Raw genomic sequence first — 24,627 nt, 5'->3', positions numbered from 1 at the left:
GCAGTCAGGTTTGCCTCCCTCCTCTCTTTTTGGACTCTTAAATCTCTTCAAAAGGCAGGCAGTTATTCAGGAAGTGCAGTGGCCTGCCCAGCCACTTCAGAGCAGCAGGGACACATGTTAGAGATGCTCTCTGTGAGACATGTGGGTAATTTAATCTGGACCTGCTGCATCTTAAGCCAACAGGCTGTTATGTAAATGGGCTGGAATTAGCTCTCTTTGATTTTTATCTTTTGCTGTTTCAAAAGAAAGGAAGTATTTTTCCTCAGTAGAAGCTGAAAACATCAGGTCAGCAGAAAACTGCCAATTCCTGACTTTCAATCTTCTTGCAGCTCCAGAATGAAGCATTATCTGTTTAAAAAGTGAGGTCAAATGCTCAGCCCTGTCCTTAAATAGCTGCTTGCTCAGCATGTGTTTAGTTCTGAACCTAAAATTTGTGCTTGAAATTAATTTAGAATCTGKTTTTCCCCATCCTGTTCGACTTGCCCTCTCCAAAAAGTCTCTCCTCTGGTCAGAAGGGTGAGCAGCTTATTTTCTTTACTTGTAGTACAGGTATGAATTACACACCAGTGCATGTGATTCTGGTAACAGAAACACTGTTTTTTTCAGATTATTTAAGCAGAGATTAATCATTACATAGTACTTTGTATTGGGAGGCAATGGAGGACAGGTGCCTGGAAATGCAATGTACTGGGGAAAAAAGAGTCCTGCAATAGTCAGGAGTACAGCAATAACTGAACACTTTGTGTATGATGCTAAGTGACAAGCAAGCCATAAAAGATCTTAAAAGTGAATTCACAGTTAATCTGATTCATCAGAAAATGATGATCAACTGGGAAGAAAGGGCAAGGAGAAAGAAGGATTAAAACGCTTTAATAGAMAATCTGTTTTTTAAGGCTGGAAAATATAGTTTATTCTTGGTTACAGATATTTAAATAGATACCTTTTAAACCCCTGTTAGTTATGAAAATTTAATGGAGAATTATAAAGAATGGTGTAGGTGGAATAATGTGAAGGATTTTTCCATGGATGAACTSAAGGATAAACATTTTGAACCATATTCTCCATGTTGTGAAAATATCCTCTCAAAGGAAAATGGCTCTTGGTAATTAAATATTTAAAGACTGTATCAGAACTTAGATTTAAAATAGTCTTCTGGAGTGAAAACATCATTTTTACAAAGGATGTGTTTCACACTTTTGGTTCAGGTTTGTTTTTCTTTTCTGTGAAAACCAAGTAAAAAGAAACTATTTACCTGCRCAAGTAGCCAGACTTTATCTGGCAGTCCTTTACATTTTTGTTATTCTGACTTGCACACTTTTAGGGATAGAAGACAAAGCGGATCCTGAGCTGTAGCTTGGAGCACTGTGCTCCACCTGCCCATCCCAACCCTCTCTTCACCGCCTTTCAGCACAGATGAGGTACGGCTGTGGTTGTAGGGTCATCCCTAATCTTGGCTTGAGCTCTGGGATCACTCCGTGAGGAAAATGCAGGTGAAATCGTTGTAGCAGCGAAGTGAAAAACAAAAACATTTCCATTCGAGCCAGTTGTTCTCCAAGGCAATGCCTCCTTCCTGGATTGAAGCAGAGGTTTTAAAAAGATTTAAGGTATTTTCAATTGCATTTTCACTTTTATTATGAATAGGAAAGGTCATTTCTATATTCTAAGAGTGCTGTGTGAAGCTGGTGTCTTGTAAGAAGGGTAGGTCATAACCTACACCAAGAAACTAATTTTAGGGAATTTGTTGCTCTCACCTCACAAATACCATTGAAACTAATTCTGTCAATTTAGATACTCTTGTTAGCTGTTGTATCTTGTCTTGAAGTGCCATTCTAGACAGAAGATGCTTTAAAAAACAGTACTGTGAATTTCAGCCTTTTTCCTCTACTATTTTCTTAATTACATCTACTGCCAGCCATTATTAACATGCAATTATTATAACTTTGCAAGATGGAATTTTATGAGCTTATATATAACACTGAGCTCATCTATATAAAAGATATTATGCTAAAATTTGTTATCTYCAAAGCACATTATATTGAATATCTTGAAAACAGCTGCTTCATCAGAACTGAGGATACAATTGTGCCCATTTATCGCCATCACTTACATGTTACACATCTCTGGATTTATGAAAGAGCAACAGTGGAAGGAATTGCTCTTACCCAGTGAAAAAGGAATAAACGCATCTTTCTTGACAAACTGCCCATTACTGTCCAAAAATCTCTCAGGAAAAAACACTTCAGGATTGCTCCAGTATTTTTCATCAAAGTGAACGGAGTAGAGGTTTGTGATGACTGTGGTGCCTTCAGGAATTGTGTAACCACGCACAACAGTGTCTTTGGAAGTTGCATGGAAAATCCCCAGTGGGACTATGTTGCAGAACCTCAGAACTTCGTGCAGAACAGCCTCAGTGTAGGGCATCTTGCATTTCTCTTCCAAGGTGGGCATTTTGTTTGGGCCAATGACAAGATCGATTTCTTTTTGAACTTGCCCTGTTAGGAATAAAAGCTGATTTTTATTTTGTAATAGTAATAGTAATTTTGTAATAGTAATAATTAAACTCTAAAGTTTAATTTAAGCTAAAGTATATGTATGTGTGTATATATATATTGACACACTTTTAAAAGAAACATGAAACACCTTACATAAAATATAGTRGCTTACAAGCTTTTAAATTTACTCTATACTCCTAACCATGGGTAACGTTATTATCCCCATTCTGAAACAACAGTGAAATTAATATTAGAGTGATTTTTTTTTGGTCAAAGTACCAGCAGTATCTTTCCAAGCTATTTAGGCTGTTCTTCCTCCAAATCCTGAAAGTCCCAATTGAGCCAAGCACTGCTAAGGTTTTACCAGAAAAAGTGGAGGCAGTGAAACCAGAAACATGACTGTTCACTTTTAAATTCCAAACTTCTACTCCAAACACCCGGCCTGACATTGACACCTGTTGCTGTCTTGCTTCAGAATGACTGTAAAGCATCACTGTATTTTTAAATGCCATTTCTGCTCTTCCAAAATGTAAGTATTACTGTCCGTAATATGTAAATCTCTTGTGAACTGGAGCACTCAAGATAAAAAGAAATTGTACCTAAATTGTTAACCCAAACTTGATTTACATTTTTGCTGACACTTGGACATTTTTAATTTAGTTTATTACTTTAATATTTAATTGCATTTTCTTATTATTTATTAACTACATATATTAGTACACCTGCCAACAACAGATCATGCATCACAATGTTAAAATTAAATATATTAGAAATACTTAAAAATATTAAAGCTTCATAAAAAGGTATTCACAAAATAATACGACTCTTGACTTTTGATATCCTCTTTGCCTGCATTTAAGATAAGCTTTCCACCTCTGCCCATAGTATATTTGGTAAATGATACACTAGAATAATATATATAAATCTTCCTTTTGGTGATGACAAATGAAAAAGCTTCTTAAATTTGTAATAGGAAAGTGTAGCAGTTCCTCAGAATGTCAAATTTCTTACCTTGGATGTTTGGATAAAGAGCCATGAACAAGACTGCCCATCTTAAAACATTTGTTGTGGTTTCTGTCCCAGCTATGATGAGTTCTCCGACAGAGAAAATTAAATTTTCTCTTGAATATGTAGATTCTGGGTCATTCCCATTGCAATCCATCTCATCCAAATATGCATCTACAAAATGTCGAGGTGACTGAGGCTTCCTATTTTCAGAGACACGTTCAATAAGCTCAAGAAGAAACTCATAGACTTCAGCTGCATTTTTAAACAGCTGCTGGTGTTTCCCAAATGGCAAGATACCAATCCAAGGAAAAGCATTATACAAAAATACAGAAGCGCTAGCAGCTAATTCAATGTTCTCACTAAAAATCTCAATCATGTGCTGAAATTCAGTATCTTCGTATGTGAAACGTTCTCCAAAAATAATCAAATTAGTAATGTTTGAAACAGCATTTGTTATCAAGTGCTTAAGATCAAACGGTTTGCCCTTGTATGTGTCAATGGCATCAAGAAAAAACAGAGATTCTTCTGAAATTTTGTGTTCAAAGGACCTTTGGCCATATCCAAAAATTCGAAAGGTATTTACAGCTAATTTGCGGTGTTCTGTCCATCCTCTGCCATATTTACTGTTCAGTAAGCCTGAAAAAATATTTTGACATGGTATTTTATGCAATGCTTTAGTTTTTTTATCCCCCCTAAGATAATAAAATTCCTTAACAAGACAAAAATTATATTAAATATTTCAGACATCTTGCTATGGAACAGAGTCCACGAATGACAATCTTTCCCAAATAATATCTTTAAAGAAAYATCAAGTATTTTATGAAAGGACATCAAGTAAGAGAAAATGGCTAAAGTAAAAGTTTCATGTGATTTGTTCATCTATAGGACAAAACTTACATTTTTATATGAAACACATTAGCACTCACCTCCCATGTTTGTCAGCTTTTTAAACAAGGGAAGAGATGGCCTGTCTGCAAAAATTTCACTTTGGTGGACAAGGCATTCCTTCACTGCATCATAGCCATTCAGGACTACAGCAGAAATACCACCGAGATCTAGGCTGAAGATCTTTGGGGTGGGAAAAAAAATGAATAAAAAAWTGTGAAATGCTATTACAAGCAAACCTTGAGAACGAGGAATGAAAAAGTGAAACAACACTGAACGTCAGTTCAAAATGAGGACGTGAATAACCTTCAGCAGGGCACACAGGTGACCAGAGGTGGCACAGCTGTGGCATGGCACAACAGASTCTGCGGGGAGCTAATCTCATCTGTCAAAAGGTAAAGTGAATCAGCCCACACTACACTCTGTGTTTGCAGTGCACCTAAAGCAATCAGCTCTCCAAATGAAGGACTGGGGACACATTCATGTAGTCCTTGGAGAGGAGTGAGAGCAATGGTGACAGCCAACAACTGAGAGCAGAGCTCAGCGGGGCCCAGCTCCCGACTCCACACGAGGTTAGCACCAGGTGCTCTGGAGAAAGGTGCAACAGCCTGCAGAGAGCACATACAGGACAAAAAAAAAATAAAATTAAAGTCTTAACCTATCTTTTAAAAATTAAAACTGAGGTTCGASATTGAAATCTTATATCCCTTCCCATACATTCCCTCAGCATTATAAATCTGTATTTTTACCTATACAAATCTCTAGATATCTCTTCATGTCAAAGCTGTTGACCTCCACAATATGAAATTATGTCAGCCTAACTATACATTCTGTGACAACTGGGTTRTTACCCAAAGAATTGTCAGGCATTGGAATATGCTGCCCATGGAAGTGGTGGAGTTGCCATCCTAGAGGTATTTCAAAGCTGTGTAGATGTGGCACTTGGRGACATGGTTTAATGCTGGGTTAACAGTTGGACTCGATGATCCTAAGGGTCTTTTCCAACCTAAGTGACTCTGTGAGTCTTTGACTATTTTGTTTTAGCAAACTTTGTATTTTCACAGTTACAATGGCTCTTCTTTATGTTATAAGGTGCTCCCACTATATTTCTGCAAACCATTTGTGAGTTTTGTATACTTTGATCTAGCTTATTTATCTTTATTCCTATGTCATACATGCTCAAAAAAGAAATAAAAATCCTTTGTTTCTATTTTCCCAGAGTCCCCCAAATCCTAACATGCTGTTTCTAAGTTTCCTCAAATTCTGCGGAATCCCTTCTGAGAGCAGGTGACTCTGTGCAGCATTCCAGGCAAGTAGAAAGCTTGGTTTATTTGATGATGCCTTTTCCTTCCTATTTCCATTCTATTTGTCCCAGTATTTTGCTTGAAGAACATTTACTTTTTTCCCTCCTGTTTCCAAACTACATGCTGGCCTTTCCCTGCTAGATCTGGTCTGGAGTTAAGTTTTATGATGCTTATAAGAAGGAATTAGTTGCTTGAAACTGGCTGAGGAAAAGATACGTAAGAAAGGACAACTTAAAAAGAAGAAGGAAAAAAAATCTATTTTTACATGGTTACACTAACGGACTGTAAATATCCCAAATATGCCACTGAAGGTACGTTGAAGCAAGCTGTTTCCAGTGAAAATGTTGCATAATCTCAGTGCCTGCTCTCTGAGTGTTGTAATTTTGTTACTTTTAAGCCCACGACTTGTGGATACGGCAGAAGGGAGTTCCATTTGCGGCACGACACCAGTTTCAGCGTTGCACCAAAGAAAAAGGAACCAAGAGCGAGAGCCTCAGAGGGCGTAAGAGAGGAGGGAACCCTCGTCCCGCCGCCGGTGCCCCGGGCCGGCAGCAGCAGCGGTTCCGTGGAGCCCCCGCTCCCGATCCCGATCCTGGGATCCTGGCCGAGGCCGGACGGGTCAGGGGCCGCTCCCGACCGGCCGCTCGTCCCCGGGCAGCACCGCCCGGCCCGGCCCGGCCCTCCCCGCTCCCGCTGCCTGCGGGGCCCCGGGGGGCGGCGGTACCTGCCCGTGGATCTGGCTCTGCCGCCGCATGTAGACGTGCGGCTGCTCCGCGCCCAGCGCGGGGATGTTGCCGAGGAGCGGCAGCCCCGCGGGGCCGGGCGGGAAGCCGGGCGGTCGCCGCTGCTTCAGCAGCTGCCGCACCACCAGCGTGAGCAGCAGCGCCAGCGCCGCCGCCAGCAGCAGGAGCCAGGTGCCGCCGCCCGCTGTCGCTGTCGCCGTCGCCGCTCCCGGGCGCTCCCCCGGCCCCGCCGCCCTCATCGGGCCGAGCCGCCGCCGCGCCGCTTCCTCCCGCCGAGCCCGGCCCGCCCTCCCGCCGCCGGGGCCGCGCATTGGCCCGCCGAGGCTCCGCCCGCCGCGTCAGGAGCTTCTGCTTTCTTGCTGGTTTGTTGGCTTTTTCTTTCTTTCTTTTTTTTCTTTTTTTTTTTTCTTTTTCCTGGAATAATATCCAGAGTTGGTCCCTCGGGGTTTCTGGAGTGTTGAAACTCACTGCTCCACACGCTGGCCTTGGCAGATGAGGAACGGAAGCAGCGGTTCTTTGCTCCGTGCTAAGCCTGTGTGGAATCTCAAATCCAGTTTCGAGATGTCATTCCCAGAGACGCTTCGGGCCAATAAATCCCGCCGTGATTCCCACTGGCAGCTGTGTACCTTAGGGATATCCGACAGTAGGTGTGTGGTGCCTGTGATTCCCCGTGTGGGGACAGCCTGGCCCCGGGGCACTGACCCATCCATCACCAGGCCGGAGAGTGTCCCCGGTCCGTGCGACCGAGCCGCACGGAGATCACGTATATAACATTCAAAAATTGCTGTTGCTTAGCTCAGGAGCGAGGGCTTGAGCTGCAGAAGAGACCGAGCTCAGTCAGGCAGAGGTCACAGAGCGATGCTGCTGTGCCATGTGACATCCTTGGCACAACACTTGGTAAACAAACACACATTTGTTTCCACTCGCACTGGGTTTGCTTGTACATTACTACTGTTTTACAAGGGATTTTAAGCATAGCAGAAGCATTCCTGGCCTGTCACAACTTCTTTGCCATGTGTTTCCAACTTGAGATGTCTTTCTTGTTGAATACAGCTTCATATTTCTACACAGATATTTAAGAACATTGATAAGATCTAAACATTGATAAAATAAGAAGTGTTTGCTGATGGAGCTCCTTAATAACCTGTGTCAATGCCAATCTTACCAAGTTTGTCAGAATACAAAGAAGTGGCTTGAATGCTTGCTGGGGGGTTATTTGTTTGTTCTTCTTCCAAGTTATTTCTTCATTCTTTCTTTCAGTATGACACTGCCCAGTGTCTTAGTTATTTGGGTGATAACTGCAAAAAATGTCAGTATTTTCAATATCAGTGCCTCAAGAATTCTCAATAAGGGTAGAAGATTGAGAACCTCAGCTTGGCTCTGGCAGAAGGAGAATGAGGAGGAATTGCCAAGGAGTAAAGTAAGATGTGCACTTCCTTAAGTATCTGAGGCAACACAGGAAGAAATACTATTGCTTTGGTTTATTTTTATGTCTTATATTCAATGTTTTGTTATTCAAGAGTGTAATACCCAAAGTTATAGATGATCATGATTTCCAGTACATCTGTGTAAAGGAAAAGAAAGGAAAGGTGATTAACAGTTTTGGCAGTGAGTGTTCTAAAGGRAAAAATAGGGGGAAAATATACTAGGAAAGACCCAAAAAGAGGGGGAAGAAAAGATATGGAAGAAAAGTCCAAATAGTTGACTAAAAAGGAGGGAATAGACTTGAAGGTGGGGGGGAAGCCAACAGTGTTTGAATCGTGGAGGTGAAGGGATGGTGATGTTATCTGCTGTAACAGAGGAAGGGAATCTGAAGAGCATGATTGCAGGCAAATAAAATCCATTTTGGTCAAGCCAAATGCTAAAAGGTGGTGAATCAACCAAGATTAAAGATGTGAGAACCTCTAAAAGATGCGTGATTAAATTGAGGTAAAAAGCAGCAGCATGGACAAAGATGACTGAAATTTGTCAAAAGTAAGTGATAAATAAACCCTTGTGGACAGATAAAAAAAACTTAAGGATGCAGGTTTACGGATGCAAGACTCCAATCTCTATCCAAGGGCAGGATTTCTTGCCAGTTTCTGATTGATCTTTTTTATTTTTAATTTTTTTTTTCATTCATTCATTCCTTCAGAAGTGTGTGGGCAGCTTGTGCTGAATTGCTTATTTGGGAACGTTTTACTCATCTTAATCATGGATGATCAAATGAGCAAACTCATAAGATGAATAAAGGTTTTTTTATTTCAATTATAAAAATGATGGCTGAGTAAAGAAACCCATTAAAGCATGTATCTTTATTAAATTCTAAAACATTCTAGTCATCAAATTTTGCAGTTACTTTGCACAGGAAATTCTGTAAACAGAAGTTGTAAATCAAGTAACAGGAAATTATTGTATTCCTGTCCTCTCAAGAAAATCAGAAAGCAATTATTTGGATTTGTATTCTTTGACTACACATACTTTACATATAGCTCTGACTTTTGAAGAAATGCACTGACAGGTGTGGCTGCTCGTTTAGTAGCAATGTTAAGATCTTGATGATAACTCAATTTCACTCTAGAGAGAGAAATTAAGTTGTTTCCAAGTTCCTTTAAGTATCTCACAAACTTGTATTTAGCTACAAGTTTGAAACAGGCTTCCGTTTTGTTATTCTTCCCATTTGACATTGTTGGTGCTCKTCTGGAAAACAGGGTAAACCTTTATCAGGTTAAAGTGGTTAAATTCCATTCCTATAGTATTGTCTCTTGTCCAGTGGAATCAGGACATTGTTTATAAAATGCAGGATAACGACTTCTTTATAGACAGATTTGTAAAGATTTTTCTCTTTGATAGTGAGTCAGGGAACAGCAAGTGATGTGTGCAGATTTATGTAAGACAGGCATGCTTGTCATGAAAGAAATTAATTTCCTAAGCCTGCTGACGAGTTTAGAGTCATGTGCAGATGTTATCTGACAAAGCTCTTTTTAACCTGTGTCCTCACAGTGAGTGATCACCTTCTGTGTCACAGTTATCTCCTGGGCCAAGCCTGTAATGATGCTGGTGCTTTACAGATTACCTAAGATAGAAACCACATCTAATGTTTTCCCTTGAGAATTTCATGATTGATTGCTGAGAAAACCCCACCTTTTCCTGCAGTCACATCCTTTTCCTTCATCACAATCCTACTCTGTCTGAACGTTTCATGCCTGTCAAGCAGATTCAGAAAGCTGAGACTGGCTTAACTTCAAAAACAGTTTTGGCATGTAGTATTTTCTGGTTCTTTCGGAGTATACTTAGGTCAATTCTATGCATAAATTTAGAAATTCATCTTTTTTACTGATAGTCTCACATGACTATCTGTTCCCAGAAACTGCTCTAAGTAGACTAGCAAATATTATGTTGTGATAGTCTTTGCCTTYAAGTACTACTTACCAGTACTGAAAAGAGAGAGATCTTTTTTAGCCCCAAATTTAACTGAAGGCAGAGGTAAATCAGTGCTGTGGGATCTAAAAATGTCAGGACAACTGCATGGCKCTTGAAGGGACCGGGGGGAAATACTGAGTTACCCTGTGACTTCATCAGACCCCAGTAYTGGCAAGACAAAAAATGAAATGATGACAAGAAATCTTCCTCTTTCCTTATATCCTGTAAAGAACAAGCATGGATTAATTTGAGAATTTAAGAAACAGTTTCTCACCATATTTTTGCTGACATGCTCTGATGATATGTAAGATAGCATCACAGAACTTGTGCAAACAATGAAATCAAAGCTTTTAATGATRCTATTGCTTAACAGGAATAATTTTCAGTTCTGAGGCTGTTTATTTCAACTCTCATTTTGTCTGCAGAATGCAAAAAAAACACAAGTGGAGCTAGGTCCTGATTTTGAAATATTTTTGGAGTGAGGTTTTCCTCCACAGCTCATCCTGTAGGTGCTACCCTGGTAATACTGCAATTGACCCTGGCTCTTGTATTTGGTGACATGTGAGGAGGGGTTTTCCTTTCCMGCCTGCTGGAGGTGTAGCTTGGGACAGGACTGGAATTCTGCCAGAGGGTGGAAATGTGTTTCCAGGTGGCAGGAGAGGACTGGAGTCCCATGAACCTGCTCCAAACCTGAACTGTGAAAACGCAGGACAGAAGATGACAAAGCCGTAGCAAACTTCCTTTTTATCTGTCCCTTCTGCCTGGCCAAGCAAACCTCAGTTCAGGACAGTGTGGTCCAGTCTGCTTTAAAAGATTATTCCAGACTGGATTTTGAATATATACAGGAAATTGCCACAAAACCTATGAGCTTTTTTTTTTTTTTCTTTTCGTGCAATAAGAATGTTTCAAGGAGATTAAACCAATGCAACACTGATCTTCATCTGTTTAAAATGTCTTTCATAAATCAGTCTTGGAGCTTTTCTAAGGCATTTTTGAGRAAAATTTGCTTCCAGAGTGATTCATAGATTTTTCACTAATTAGCTCAACAGCAGTTCCACTTTCTCAAAAGTAGGCACTGAAGCAGCCTAAATCCAGATTTAACGTCCATTAAAAAGGAAATGCTTTATTGTTGGGATTTATATCTGTGTTCTGGTTCTCAGGAAAGTACTGCTTTTTTTTTTTTAAAAAAAAAATAAACTTTCCTTTTTGGGTCAAATTCAAATCAAACTACAAGATAGGTACAATATTATTTTTGTGGATGAGCTTGATGTGATTTTATGCTAAATATTTTATGCTAATTAGTGAAAAATCTATCAATCACTCTGGAAGCAAGAGTACGGCTTTTCAGAGACCATAGGAGCAGGATTAAGCAAATAATTTGACCAGTTAGGGACATAAGTTTTGCAAAACCAAATACCTGCAAAAAAGTTGGTTTCATAGTTTTAAGCCACTCTATAGCTATTGAAATTATGGTATCAGAGAAATTGGAGGTGAAAGATATGAGGAGAACAAATGTAATGGATTATGTTCCTTCCCCAGAGCATCTCACTGTATATGTCACTCCTGACAGATGTTAGAATAATGTGCCATGAGATCCTACTCTGAAAGAGGTGCCATAACTGCAATGCAACCTATTCTTGTATGTCATTAATCTTGATTTAGAAAGCCCTTCTCATGTGTGATGTCTCCTCTGTTGCCTTTCAAAACTGTATATATATAAAAAATAATACCAGGYTGCAGATTGTTATTGTATTGTGGTATTTGTACTTTTGGTATCACCTTTCTCCATAGTCCTTGCTTCTGTTAAATTTCCCTGTTTTTTGAGCTAAATAATTTTATGAAATCTCTGATAACTTACTGGCATTTTTTTCTGGACTTTCTCCAGTTTCACAGAATCACAGAATTTGCCCATGTCTTTCTGGTCTATATCTCATCAGCCGCAAGTAGGGTGTAAGGATTACCTCCCAGGCCTTAAACAGGATGCTCCTGCTAATACACAGCTTGCTTTTACAGCAGCACAGCACCATTGACTCTGGCTTAGCTTATTTCATTTTTTGAATTTCTACAAATTTCATTTGTAGAGCAAACAGCAGTGTTTGCTGGCTGTTCATGGAGATAGGATCTTGGATTAGAAACACCAGGCATCCACGAAAAWCCCCGAGGAGTAACTCCTCAGGGTCTCTTTGCAAAGAAAGAGCATCTGATTTTTACAGCTGGTTTTATCATGAGTTGTCCTGAAAAGTCTTGGTTAGGTGTTCAGAAGAACAAATTAGAGAGCGCAGAGACCTGAATCATGCCCACCTCCCTCATGGAGAACTTGCTGTGTTTGTGGATTGTGGCATCATCACTGTCTCCCCTTCCAATTCTATGGGGTTCACTGTTCTCTGATATGAACCATTCTTGGGAATGGAGGTTTTACCTGTGCGKCTCACAGTCTTGTCTTTCTTGAACAAGTTAATGATATTTTAATATTGAACAAAAATTGCAACATACTATATGAATGTGATATTTTTGTTTAACAGCATGTCAGCTGGTAGTATTGAAGAACTTCACTGCAGTGTCTGTGGCTTCTTGACATAATGGTAATTAGTAGAAAAAATGATCACACTTTTAAATATGTTGGTTAAATTATTTCAAAGAATATAATATTGTAAGAAGTTGCATCTAGTGTACAGAAAGTCACTTTAAAATAGCTCAGATTTTTCTTATTCTCTGCATATTTAAACAAATGCATTTGAAAAGGAAATTTCTTTTACTTGGAGCTGTGGGTTGCATTAGATCATCTTATTTCTTAAAATWAAAAAAAAAAAAAAAATCCAGTGATTCTGTGGCTTTTTATTTAATCTGCTTTGAACCTCTACCCAGCACTGGAAAAGGGAGAACAAATCCCTTGGAACATGTTGTTTCAGTAAATGTTTCACTTTGCAGTGCTGCAAAGTATTTCTTTCTGGTAGATTTTCCCTGAATACTTAACCTCTAGTTTTGGATTTATCAAGCAACAAAAGAACATCATCATGTGAAAACCCTGTATCTTTTTTACATCTTCAGAAGTAGACAAACTGGTCAACTGCTCTTCTTCTCCATCTTATGCACAAGAGAGAAAAGAGATTTGCAAAAAGAAAATGTATTTGGGGAGACCGGATGAGATATAGCTGCGGGGGGGGGGGGAGGTGGGGGTGGGGGATAGGACAAGCGTTCCAGCTGGGAGTCCCTCCATTAGCGCTGGCAAGGAGCAGCCAAAGTGCCTGCCAACATCCAAGTGCTACATCATCTCTACGTGCACAAAAGTGGATCTATTGGCATTCTTACCTGTTGGTTTAAATTTACACCCCTTCCTGTGAAAGCTTAAAGTAGAAATGTTGGCACCTGGAGTCCTTTAATCACCGCATCCTACAGGCTCCAGCCCGGGACCGAGTCACACTGGCAGGAGAAGGGCTTCAACTGATGGGAATCAACCATAAGGCAAAATTTAGCTTTTTCCTCCCTGAAAGAGGAAGCTGAAATACGCTGTTACAACAGAATCGCCTGGAATTTGATTGTTTTAGCTTTAAGCCGGGAAGATTCTATGTGGACAAGGAGTAAATAATTCCCCAAAGGAAATGTGAACGATTAACTGTTAGCAGGGGAAGAAAAGACTGGGAGCCCAGTCATTTAAGTTCCTACATTTTATTTCTGTTGGTGTAACTGTATACATCATATTAAAACAGCAAAAKCGAAGCCGACCCGTTCCTTTAGGTGCTGCCTAATGTTTGTAAATACAGCCTCTACCTTAAAATCAGGAGTCGTGAAAACGGAAGAGATATTAAATCAAATACTTAGACTCCTTCTCCCGCGGGATTCCCGTGATGAGCATACGTGCGAGGGAGCTGCTGTTTAAAACGAACTTTCAAATTTGGCAGAGCGGGGGAGAGCAGGAAGCCTTCCCGGGAGCATGCCCTCTGCCAACCCCTCGAGGGCTGCAGCTCGTGAAGGGCTATGAAGATGTGTTAGAAGGGGGGAGAAAATCAACCCTAAAACACCCCCAAAAAGTGTTTTGGGTTGTCACATGGAAAAAAAGCAGAATCCAGACCCCAAAAACCGAGAAGGTTTTGCAGTCGTCGTTCTGCAAAACGAGGGCGGCGAAGCGGGGCAGCGCCCGCCGGTGGCCATCCCCGCGCTGGGAAAGGAGGGGGCCGGGGGACCCCGAAAGGCGGACGGCGATGGACACAGCAATCCCTCCCCGGAGGGCAGCCAGTCGCGTGTGGTTTCTGTGTGTTCGTGGGGTTTTTTAAACTTCCCAGCTAAAATCGCATTAACAAAACATCACCCACCCCGCGACTCTCCCAAAATTTATCCACCTCCTGGTGAGCACACGGTTCCTGCCGGGAGTGACCCTGTCACTGGCGTCTGCAAACACATAGATGAGGAGCCGCCGGGATGTTCCCAGGAAAGCTCCCCACCCGTTTGAACAGCGACGGGCGCCATCCAGCCGCGCTGGTCACCTGCTCCGTGCGCGGCCGCGCAGTGTGCGCGCAGAGTGCGCGGGGCTCTGCTGGCCGCGCTGTCACCGCCGGGAGCGGCGACAGCGGCACAGGCGTCTCCCAGCGCTGCCGCCGGCGGTGCCCGCAGCCGCCGGGATCTGGGAGGCGATGCAGGAGAGCAAGGGCAGGGGCGGGAACGGGCGGAGCCGCGTCGCTCTGGGGGTCCCGGGGACCCCGCGGAACCGTGGCCCGCCGGGGCAGCTCGTGTGCCGGGGGGCTGCCGGTGCCACCGTGCTCGGCGGGCGGGCAGGAGAGGCGCTCCCGGTCTCTAGCGGGGCGGTGGAAGCGCTCTCTGCACTCAGGCGCTGCAGAGCATCTCTCCCGGGCCGCTTCTTCCCCTCTCCGCCCCGCTCCGGCGGGCAGCAGTGTCGTGTCTCGCCGCGGCCGCCCCCGGGCCCGGGCAAACATCCTGAGCGGGCAAACATCCTGAGCGGGCAGGTGCGGCCGTGACAGAGGGCCCTCGGCGGGTGATGCATGGGCGGCGGGCAGCTGCCCGGTAATCCCCGCGGGCGGGGCTCAGCTCCGGGCAGCGCGGGGGCGAGCCTCCCTTCCCAGGCGCCTCTTCCGTGCACGGAAAGACGCTGCACCTGCCCTGAAGTTGTGTGATGGAGACGGTGCGGGTGTTGATGGCTTCCTCTAGGATCGCGGAGTTTCTCCACGGTCCCGGTCCGGGCGCCCGGCAGGGAACAGCATGGGAGTAGCTCGCTGCCACCACGGGGCCGCTGGCAGGTGACACTTGTCCCTCGCCCGGAGGAGGAGCGGCGGGTGCCGCCGCCAGCGCTCCCTCCTCTGCCGGGCAGCCGAGGRGACCCTGTGAGCTCAACCTCGGGCAGCGATCAGCGCCGCCGTCCGCCGTGGCCCTGCCCTGCGCACACCCTGCCCGCGCCCGCCAGTGCGGAACCCTCAGCCGCGCACACGCGGCTGCTGTCGGGGCGCCGGGAGAGCCGCGCCGGAGGCCGGGGGGGCGGGAATTCCCGGGGAGGGAGCGGCCCCGCTCTGCAATGCGGTCCCACTGCTGCAGAGGTCGCCACGCGTGAGCGGTCCCGCGGGGGCGCGGCGGGAGCAGCCCCCCCGCCCCTCCCTGCGCAGCGCCCCGGCCGCGCCTCGCCCCGCGCCGCGTTTTTTGTGAATGGGACGCTCAAGGAGCGGGCCATGACGTCACCGCCGGGCCCCGTTGGCACCCAATGGCGGAGCGCGCCCCGTCGGGCGGCCGGCGCGGTGATTGGCTGGCGGGCGCGCGCGGGCGCCCACGCAGCCGGTGGCGGCGGCAGGTATAAAGGGGGCGGCGGGCAGTGCGTGACACCGCGGATCGGCGGCGACACCGGCACCGCGCTTGTACCTCCGCCCGCGCCGCGCTCCGCACCCCGGTAAGCGCCGCGCCGGCCGCGGCTCCCTGCGCGGGGCGGCACCGAGTCTTCCTCSGGGTCTTGGTGCCTCCATTCATTGCTCGTGTACGCCAGGCAGCGACAGCCGAGGCGGGGGAGRTAGTCCTTGCTCGGTCTGGCACTTCCTCACTCCGCCGATGCGGCGTGGCGYGTCCGGCCACGACAAAGTGCTGCGGCGAAGGTCACGGCCGGGGCACCCCTGGGAATCGTGGAGAAGGGAGATGTCCTTTGGAAGAGGGCTCGTAGTTCCCGTGAGCCCCGTCCAATGTTGGGAACTGGTAAAAGGGAGGGTGCTGTGGTGGTTATGGTGGGCTCCTTTGGAGTCCAAGGCACTGATGCTATGAGAGAGGTGTATCTCAAAGCAGTTATCTTCAATTACAGGTATTTTTACAGGTTTTGTGCTTATGACTGATTTTTAATTTATCTCTTCTCTAGTTTCAGAGTAGAAATATTTATTGAAATTAAGCTGCTTAACTCATAAAGTGTAATCTGAACTGGGGTATTAGTGTGCTGGCTGGCAAGAAGCAAGCAGCTTCAGGTAAAGTGCTAATGAGCACTTCATTCTTAAAAACGTTAAACACTAACTGTTTGTTTTTCCTTGTGACTTGTATCTGTCCATGTTGGAYATGCTGTCTGTGACATTGTGTGCAGTAGTTAGAGGAATGTGTTTTCTGCCAGTTTGAGAAAAAGTGCATAAAGTTGAATGCAAATAGCTGTACAAAACTGCAGGTCTGAAAAAGCTGCATTTTTCTGCCCTGTAATAGTGCTAAGATACAGTAAAATTGTGAGAAAACAAAAGCATAATAGCAATAATCAAAATAAACGAAAAGGTGAACGTAGAAAAAAGAAAAGCTGTTTATATTTGTGCTACTTGTGGCTAGGAAGCAATGACCTCTTTAGTRGAACTTGCAGGATTGAGAGGGTTGGAAAACAGCCATTGCTTGATGTACCTCTTTGTTGTAGAGAGGAAATCATGGTTATGCTGAAGATTTCATCTTTCCTTGCTGTTTATGCCTTGGTTGTGTGCCAGATGGACAGCTTCCAGGCAGCCCCAGTCAGGTAAGGAGCTGGTCCTTTTGCTGAGCACTCTGTCTGAATGATATGAAAATGCTTAATATTCTTTAGAGGTCTAGGAGGGAAACAGAGAACAGTGAAGGAGAAAGGTGGCTGCTTTTTGTGCTGTGGCTTTTTGATTCCGTCTGTGAAATGCTTAACACTGCGCATGAGGGGAGCGCATCGGGGTTTGCGTATTACATCCTGAAAGGCGCTGTCAATGACACACAGCCTGTCGAACCCCTCTCTGCAGCACTCCGAGGTTTATTCACCCTATTTTCCTCACCTCTGCCTAGACCTGGCTTGGAGTCCATAACGGATCGAGTGACTCTCAGTGATTATGAAGCTCGGAGGTTATTAAATGCGCTGGTGAAAGAGTTCATACAGATGACAGCAGAAGAGCTGGAGCAAGCCTCTGAGGGGAACAGGTAAGTACTGCAGTCCTGGGCAGGAGAAAAACAATGTGGGAGWGTTATGTGTTTGATATTTAGCAAAAGCTATCTGAGCAGACCCTCTGCAGGTCAAGATTTTTTTTCTTGGGGTTATGGCTAACTGGTAAAAGATGATACTGCAGCTACATCCTAGTGTTGGTGTCAAGAGAACGGCTTCMACCCAGTTAACCTGCCTCTATCTGTCTCTTACTTCTGAAAGTGGAGGGCGATTTGAGCTTGAATGAGGGGGTTGTGTTAAAATATGGCAGCAAAAGGTATGTCTTCCCAGTGGGAGTGTTAGGGGATCATTCAGTCACTCTTGGATTCTCTGTCGTGCAAGTGCATGCAGTTGTAAGGCATGGAAAGTCCCTGTCAGGAGGGATGTGTTCCTCCCGATGCACGATGATGCACGCAGCGCCACTCTCCCTTAGAGCAAAGGCATGCAGGAGCGTTTGCACCATCCTAACAGGATTTGCATTGCAATGCATGGGGGTGGATGAGACACTGAGCAGCATGCGGAATATAGGTGAGGTTCCACTTCCTGACCTCTGCCTATAGGAGCATCCAAAAGGCTAATGGACTTGCTTGTTGACAAAATTGGATTCATTAACAAATTGTGTTTTCCTTCTGACTGCTTATGTATGAACTTGCCTTGCATGGAGTGTGATGCAGARGGTTTGGATTTATTTTGAATGAGTTTTTAAGTTTCCTAGCAGTAGATCTTTATGTAGGAAAGAAATGCATGAATGTGCATGGTGGAGGTTACTCTTCCTTTGGGCATGTTTTTATTTTTTTTCCCCCTGCAGCCTGGATAGACCCATTTCCAAACGCTGTGCCAGTCTGAGTACTTGTGTGCTGGGCAAACTGTCTCAAGAATTGCACAAATTGCAAACTTACCCTCGCACTGACGTCGGGGCTGGAACTCCTGGCAAGAAACGGAATGTGCTGAGTGACCTGGAACATGAACGCTATGCAAACTATGGGGAACCCCTAGGAAACAACTAGACGTGCTTATTTCTCCCCCTCTCCCTTTTTTAACCTGATGCATGTGGATCTAACTTTGATTGCTAACTTTGCTATGTTCTTTTGATTCTGTTTCTCGACAGAGAGTGTTTGAGATGGACCTAATGTTAGGAAGACAGAGAATATAACACCCATACCAAGCTAGGGGAAAAAAGAAATAAAAATGATCAGCACTGCCTTGACATTCCAAATGATTAAAAAAAASCCCCAAAGTTCTTAATTTCTGGCTGCTAAATGTACAAGTAGATTCTTTCTTTTGTGCTTGCCCATGCACTTGTTCAATAAACCTATTTTTCTATAAGGATTAGAGCTGCTTGGTTTAACAATTTGTTTTAGAATGTGAGATTTCTAGATGAGGCTAAAAAAGGTTTACAACTTGTCTTAATGTTTAAGAGAGGCAATGCTAGTAACTTCTAGAAAAGTTGAAAGAACTTAGAAGTCAAAGTTCTACATATCCATTGATATGTACTSCTGGAATCAGGCATGCATACAATCCTGCTAGTAAGGATCCTGTGAAGCAAAGACATCAGGAAAGGCTCTCACACATTCATTCAAACAAACTAGAAATCTAATCCTGTTTAAAACTGGGTACTGAACATGTAAGGTAAGAATTTTGTGTTTTTTCTTTTCTTCTTATTTTGCAATAGGTCTTTCTACCTTTAAAACTTACATGCCTTTAAAATATTGGTGTTGATTTACAATTCACCTACATTTTGTTGCCTTGAATTAAGAGCCAGACCCAGGTATCTTACCCAGGTATCTGTTGCAGCATTGCAACTGTCTTGTAATCAGAGGTCTCCGTCAAAAAATTGGCATTGATTGTACCAATAACTCTTCATTGTTAACATTAATAAACTGCCTTGTGATGTTTAACTGAGAAAAATCCCTCCTACTGCAAGAAAAAGTCATTTCTTTAGTAGAAAATTCTTCAARCAAGGACTCTGTGAGTGCATATTCCTTGAAGTTCTCCATTTGGCACAATTGTTAGCTGTAGGCTGAGCTGTGAGCACAGAACTAATATTGTCAAAGTCTGAGCTACTTCGTGATGAAGTGCTGTAGTAGACAAAGGTCTAACTGCAGGAAAGAGAGGTTCTCCCATTCCCACGAAGTACCTGGAAGCAGTTTATGTGTGGTTCAGCCCTGAAAGCAGCTGGGCAGCTGCTGTGCAGGCACAGCCCTGTCAGAGTCACTGAGAAAACTCCTCCAGTGACCAGCCATTCTGCAATTTCTTGTGTTTTCTGGCTGTTATGGAGCACAGTAGTTGAAGTGAGAAGTGAAAAATCTGTGTTTGCTGCTGCCTTTCGGGAACAATTCAAGCAAAATGCAAATGTGAGCTTTGGTAGGAAGGGGGATAGTTGAAATGCTCCAGACCTGAGCCTCTTTAGCATGTCTCAGTGGCCGTGATGCCTGGCTGGAGGCAGGCAGTAGCTCAGGTGCTGCTGAAAAGCTGGCTTGGATTTAATCTTCAGTCCAGCTGTTTTTCTACAGTGAGCCTGACATGGAGAAAACCATGAAGAGGCAACTTTTGGCAGGTGTAAGCTGTGCACACAGAAAGTGCAAGTGCCTGCTTCACTTACACCAGCCTGCTTTTAATCCTACAGAAGTGTCTTTGCTGGTCAGAGCGCTCCTTAGTGATGTCTCACCRCATGCAGGGTTTGGACTAACTCTTCCTTTTCCTCCTGAAAAGCAGTGTCACAGCACAGAAGAGGGCCTGCAACACAGCCACCTGTGTGACCCACCGCCTGGCAGACTTCCTGAGCAGGTCAGGGGCCGTGGGCAAGAACAACTTCGTCCCAACCAACGTGGGCTCCAAGGCCTTTGGCCGGCGAAGAAGAAGCATCCAGATCTAAAAAACTGAATGCTGATGTGAACACGGTAAGTGCATTGCACCAAAAGAACCTGCAGGGCAGGTGGCATCACCAAAATGTTGGTTTGGCTGGGTGAATAACAGACCTGCAGGAGTAACCTCTGAGAAGGCAGGGCAAGTAATGGTGTAAAAAGAAAAAAGAAGTTACAAAGAGAACAAAGACATGTCTAGACTGTCGAGAAGAGCTTTTGTAGATGTTCTGCCTGAGTAACTACCTTCACTGTGCATTGACTAAACACAACAATTTGGTTGAAATTATTTGCTTGTTTTACCACTAAAATCTCATTATCAGCGTATCAGTAACTGTGGTTTTCTTTCTTACAGATTGCAATGAGAATGAAAACTCGACTTTAATTTCTAATGGAAGCAACTCTTCATAAACCAAGACCGCCAAAAAGATTAATTTTTCATCCTACTATTGAAAATGTTTTATTTAATACAAATGAAAACACTTCTGTTATGTATAGTAAAAGAGAATCTAGTTATTAAAGTTAAATTATTGTATATTCTTTTTATATGCAACTCTATTTCAAATAAAATGTGAAAGCATCTATTATTTATTTATCTTCCAGCTTATGTGATCCATGCTACTTATCCTGGCCCTACTGCCAAATCTCGGGGATTATACTAAACTGCTGCCTGGCAAGGCATATGTGTATTATATAGTGTGCTGTGCCTTGATGTAAAACACTTAACTAACCTGATTGTACAGTATGTTTAAAAAAAATCACTTCAGTATTGTATTATTTGTGAATTTACGCAAAATTAAAAAAAGTATTTTAGATATACTTGGATTGAGAAACTGATTTTTCATTTGGAGACACTTATGGAAACGTGGCACTAAGCCAACAGCATTGCAGATCAGCTAGTCCATTGATCTGCTCCAGCTTTATTAACTATAAATACTAGGATTTGAGTCAAAAGTTCAGGACAGAAAAAATAGCTGCTTTTTAGATATATTAAAAAAACCCCAAATGAACTAAAAAAGACACCACTTAGTAAGACTTCTACTAGAAAAATAAAAAGAAGCCACAGCTACATTTAGTAAAAGCATGGAGACAAATTTCATCGTGTGTGGTTTAAGACTGAATATTTTTGTGCAGGCTGTAGTTCAGATGGATTGGCCTCACATCCACTGYAGATTTTTGTGTAAGGTTAAAAAAGTGAATTAGAAAGGAAGAGAAGAAGAAGCTACGGAAATGTACATTTCTTTGAAGCAATCCTGAGACAGAGTCTATTTAGGGATCAGGGATAAATAATTAGAGTGAGTGGAGAAGAGGATAGCTGGATGCATTCCATTGATTTCTAAGTGGTGCTGCCAACTTCCTTCTCAAAGCTGCTGCTGTTTCAGTTTAGTAGCTGAGTCAGATATTTGTTTAGATTTGTTTCGTGCTTTACAGCCTGACCCTAAAATCTGTTTCATTAGTTCAGATGAATCCCAGAATGSGCAAGGCAAGAGACCACAGGGCCTCCTCTGGTCCCTCCTCCCTGCTCCGGCAGGGTCATCCCACAGCACACGGGGCAGGATTTTATCCAGAGGGTTCTGGAATGCCTCCAGCCAGGGAGACTCCACCTTGCTGTGCAGAGTAGAGATGAAGGTTCTCATGGTGTCTCTCTGTGTCTCTGCTGCAGGTGTAATGTGAAAGAGGAGTTTGGCAAGCCCAGTGTGGGCAGTGAGGCCGCCCAGGAGCGACACTTCTGGACCGTGCTCGTTCCTGGCTGTGTTTGACTCCGTGGGGAACAGCAGCCCTGGTGAGTCAATGCACAAAGCAGACCTTGAGGGGGATGACGCACCATTCTGTCTGTGTGTGAGGATCGGGTTGGGTCAGACCAAACTGCCAGATTTGGAGCCAGGAAACATCTGGTACCATGTTTCAGGATTTTTACCCATTTTTCTTTACACAGAGCAGGGGTCATACACTGGATCACCTGGCTACCTCAGCAATACCTTTCCCTGTCACTGCAGATTCTCTGGGCACAGGTGGCAGCTTGTCTCTTTTGTCCCCTAATACAGCACTCATCAGTTTAATCTTCTAGAGAAAATGCTAAGCACAATTATTGGGGTGAATAAATGTAATTTAGTGATTCATATTCAATAAGAAGCCAGGCAATGTTCATAGGCCTCTTCTGGCTTTATTTTCCCATTTACAGCCATTCTCTGCTCAGAGACACCTGAGGCTCTGTGTAATTGAATGACAGCTGTAGTGTTCCTCTAGTCTAAAAACGATTAGTCCCTCTTTAACAAAGTTATGTGTTTTTCTGTCAGGCAAAGGGATTTCCTCAGACCAGCACCGTGCAGGAGGCAAAAACCTAACATGTTAAACATTCTGTAACCTTGGTGCTGGCTTTTACATTGTCCTGGTTGTAGGAAATATGGGTGAAGCTTTTGATACATGGTTTTTTGTGTTGATTGTCGTTTTCTTTTTCCTTAGGAAGAACTACTTTCCCACTTCAAGATCTATTCCTGTTATACCTTCTGTCTCATTTCTCGTTAGAATCTCTGTCTGCTTATCAATGCAACACACTGAAAAGGATGGAGGGCTGAGCACTGTGGAAGCAAGGGGGAATACAAAAGAAATTTTCCACAATGTGAAGGGATAGAAACCCTTCACCACAAAACTGAGATGCTCAAAGTTTTACAAGAAGCAGATTGTTATTGAGACTAGAGAAAAGCAAAGTTGTAAACAGTAATATTTTTTTTCTTTAAAATTTTAAGGCAGTAAACATAGTAGAAGGAATTGCAAAGCTGCTGCTAGGTTATCAATTGCTTTGAACAAGTGGAAGAAATTACTTCCATTTTTAAAAAGTACTGTTCTAGGTAATATTACCCAAATTTGTCAGCTCTTAAATAAACCCCAGAATTATACCCCAGGAAAAAAATCTGTTTTGGAATTAGCATTTAGGAAGGAAAAGTGTGGTTTCTAATGTACTTGTCTTCCAATTACAGTGCCATTCTAAGCATTCTTAAAGCAGGTGGAAAATACAAATTGGTGTAGTGTGTGTGAGTGTCACCAAACCCAAACTGCCCAGTCAGCAAAGACACCACAGATCAGTCATGCACGAGTGATGTGTTATTTATGAGGCAGTATCACCCTGACTATAGTGTGGTTCTAATGTTTTTAGATGTTTGTCTGGGTGTGTTTTCTTTAACCACTAAGGTTTTTTTTTAATCTGAGTGCAAATGAAGTCTTGGGAAAGTACTTTGCAAGTAAAGGCAAAAGCAGAAGAAATTTCTGAGAAAGAAATTTCTGAAGATAATTTATTGTAGGCTGTCTTCATGTGACTATAAAGTTTTGGAATTTGCAGATTGTTTTCTAGTGGTTTGGTTTTTCAGTGCCAGTATGGACACATGCACCATATGGCCCCCCAAAAAGGTATGAATTTTGCCCAGTCCTCTGCTCTGAGCTGCTAGGAGGTAAAAAAGCCCCATCTTGTGGCCAGTGACTAAGCACAGTGAGAGCAGGGCATCCAGGGACCCCTCAGATGCTTTTTTGCCTTGCTGGTGGGTGCAGCTTCCAGCTGGACACGAGCAGGGGCAGCCACATGGGCTGGTGACACCAGGCAAATTCCTGCTCTTGTCACCAGCCCCCGGTGCCACCGTGCAGGGCTGTGGCACCACACAGGGTATCAGGCAGCCCTGGGCCAACTGGTGTGGTACCAGGTGATGGACAGCAGGATCTGACACCTGTTTGTGTCCCCATGGACCTTTGCAGCTGCCAAAACAGAGATGCAGGAGCTGTTCAGCTCTGTGCTTTTTCCTGAGGGCCAGGTGGTTTCCTGCTCTTACATCTGACTGTGTTTTTGGTTCAGGATTGTTTACCAGGACATGGCTGCATGCACTGATAGAGCATCATTTTGAAATAACCCAAGTGGACTTCCACTGTGGCAATTTTTTTTTCTCCTTCTGTTAGTGAAATTTAATTCATCTTCCTGAAAGCTTCCATTATCTGCAGTGTGAGAAAGGAGCAGAGCTAATGTTATTGCTTCTGACACTGAACACTGCCAAAAGCAACTTATATCAGGCAGTAGTAAATTTTGGTATTGGTTATCTAATCCAGCACTGTCATGGCTAATTAGCAGATTGAACATCTCTAAGAGGTGAAGAGTTTAAAATATGCTGGAGAGTTCTGGTCTGTGCATTTTTCCTGGGCTGAACTGTCTCAGAACAGGTGAATACTTGGCGATAAACTGGCTACTTCAAGCCTGGCTTCACCCAGGCTGAGTGCTGGCAGCTTGGTTCCAAACTGCTCACAATCACAGCTTCTGACAGTCAGCTGAAGGCTGTCCTGGCAGCTCAAAGGGCTCTGCATGGTCTTTACTATTCTAAAAGGCACCACATCCTTCCCTTGTTCTCCACTTTGGATGCTCCTTATTACTTCTAAAATCGTTCTTTTCTGCAAAAAATGTCCAAGGAGGATAGTATCTGTCTTTTTCCCCTGTCCAGAAAGGAAATAATTCCCTTTTCCAAATTACACCTAACATTGTCATACTTTCTCTATGAGCTTTCCGATCTC

General features: G+C 43.6%; 2 protein-coding genes across 7 annotated transcripts; one reads left to right on the top strand and one right to left on the bottom strand.

The window, feature by feature from the left end:
• Positions 1-366: 366 nt before the first annotated feature.
• On the bottom strand, positions 367-6,821 carry LOC130575643 (vitamin D 25-hydroxylase). Of its 3 annotated transcripts, none has more exons than XM_057369682.1 (5): positions 6,414-6,821; positions 4,427-4,568; positions 3,504-4,136; positions 2,163-2,492; positions 367-1,570 (listed from the first exon to the last, which is right to left on the bottom strand). In XM_057369682.1, the coding sequence occupies exons 1-5, from the start codon at positions 6,741-6,743 to the stop codon at positions 1,395-1,397; spliced, it is 1,611 nt and encodes a 536-aa protein (XP_057225665.1). In that variant the 5' UTR covers positions 6,744-6,821; the 3' UTR covers positions 367-1,394. The 3 variants fall into 3 exon arrangements, with proteins under 3 accessions (XP_057225665.1, XP_057225666.1, XP_057225667.1); XM_057369683.1 differs by having other exon boundaries at positions 375-1,570; positions 3,504-3,671; positions 6,414-6,500; XM_057369684.1 differs by lacking the exon at positions 6,414-6,821 and having other exon boundaries at positions 380-1,570; positions 3,504-3,700; positions 4,427-4,490.
• An 8,818-nt stretch (positions 6,822-15,639) lies between these two features.
• Positions 15,640-20,878, top strand: CALCB (calcitonin related polypeptide beta). Of its 4 annotated transcripts, none has more exons than XM_057369680.1 (6): positions 15,665-15,721; positions 16,175-16,277; positions 16,703-16,798; positions 17,089-17,220; positions 19,937-20,121; positions 20,438-20,878. In XM_057369680.1, the coding sequence occupies exons 3-5, from the start codon at positions 16,713-16,715 to the stop codon at positions 20,094-20,096; spliced, it is 378 nt and encodes a 125-aa protein (XP_057225663.1). In that variant the 5' UTR covers positions 15,665-15,721; positions 16,175-16,277; positions 16,703-16,712; the 3' UTR covers positions 20,097-20,121; positions 20,438-20,878. The 4 variants fall into 4 exon arrangements, with proteins under 4 accessions (XP_057225664.1, XP_057225663.1, XP_057225662.1 ...); XM_057369679.1 differs by having other exon boundaries at positions 19,934-20,121; XM_057369678.1 differs by lacking the exons at positions 19,937-20,121; positions 20,438-20,878 and adding an exon at positions 18,030-19,927 and having other exon boundaries at positions 15,686-15,721.
• Positions 20,879-24,627: the final 3,749 nt, after the last annotated feature.

Source organism: Malurus melanocephalus, unplaced genomic scaffold, assembly GCF_030028575.1.
Source record: "Malurus melanocephalus ecotype Western Australia unplaced genomic scaffold, MMel_1.1 scaffold_114, whole genome shotgun sequence".
NCBI lineage: Eukaryota > Metazoa > Chordata > Aves > Passeriformes > Maluridae > Malurus > Malurus melanocephalus.
The sequence above is the reverse complement of the archived record's forward strand: the minus strand, read 5'-3'. Positions and strand labels throughout refer to the sequence as shown.

Bases quoted from the DNA above. Each gene is read 5' to 3' on its own strand.
- LOC130575643 (XM_057369682.1), bottom strand. From the start codon at position 6,743: ATGCGCGGCCCCGGCGGCGGGAGGGCGGGCCGGGCTCGGCGGGAGGAA. The intron at 4,137-4,426 runs GTGAGTGCTAAT...ATATTTTTTCAG, and splicing joins AAAGCTGACAAACATGGGAG to GCTTACTGAACAGTAAATAT. The intron at 1,571-2,162 runs GTAAGAGCAATT...GCTTCAATCCAG, and splicing joins GTTTATTCCTTTTTCACTGG to GAAGGAGGCATTGCCTTGGA.
- CALCB (XM_057369681.1), top strand. From the start codon at position 16,713: ATGGTTATGCTGAAGATTTCATCTTTCCTTGCTGTTTATGCCTTGGTT. The intron at 16,799-17,088 runs GTAAGGAGCTGG...ACCTCTGCCTAG, and splicing joins TTCCAGGCAGCCCCAGTCAG to ACCTGGCTTGGAGTCCATAA. The intron at 17,221-18,029 runs GTAAGTACTGCA...TTCCCCCTGCAG, and splicing joins CAAGCCTCTGAGGGGAACAG to CCTGGATAGACCCATTTCCA.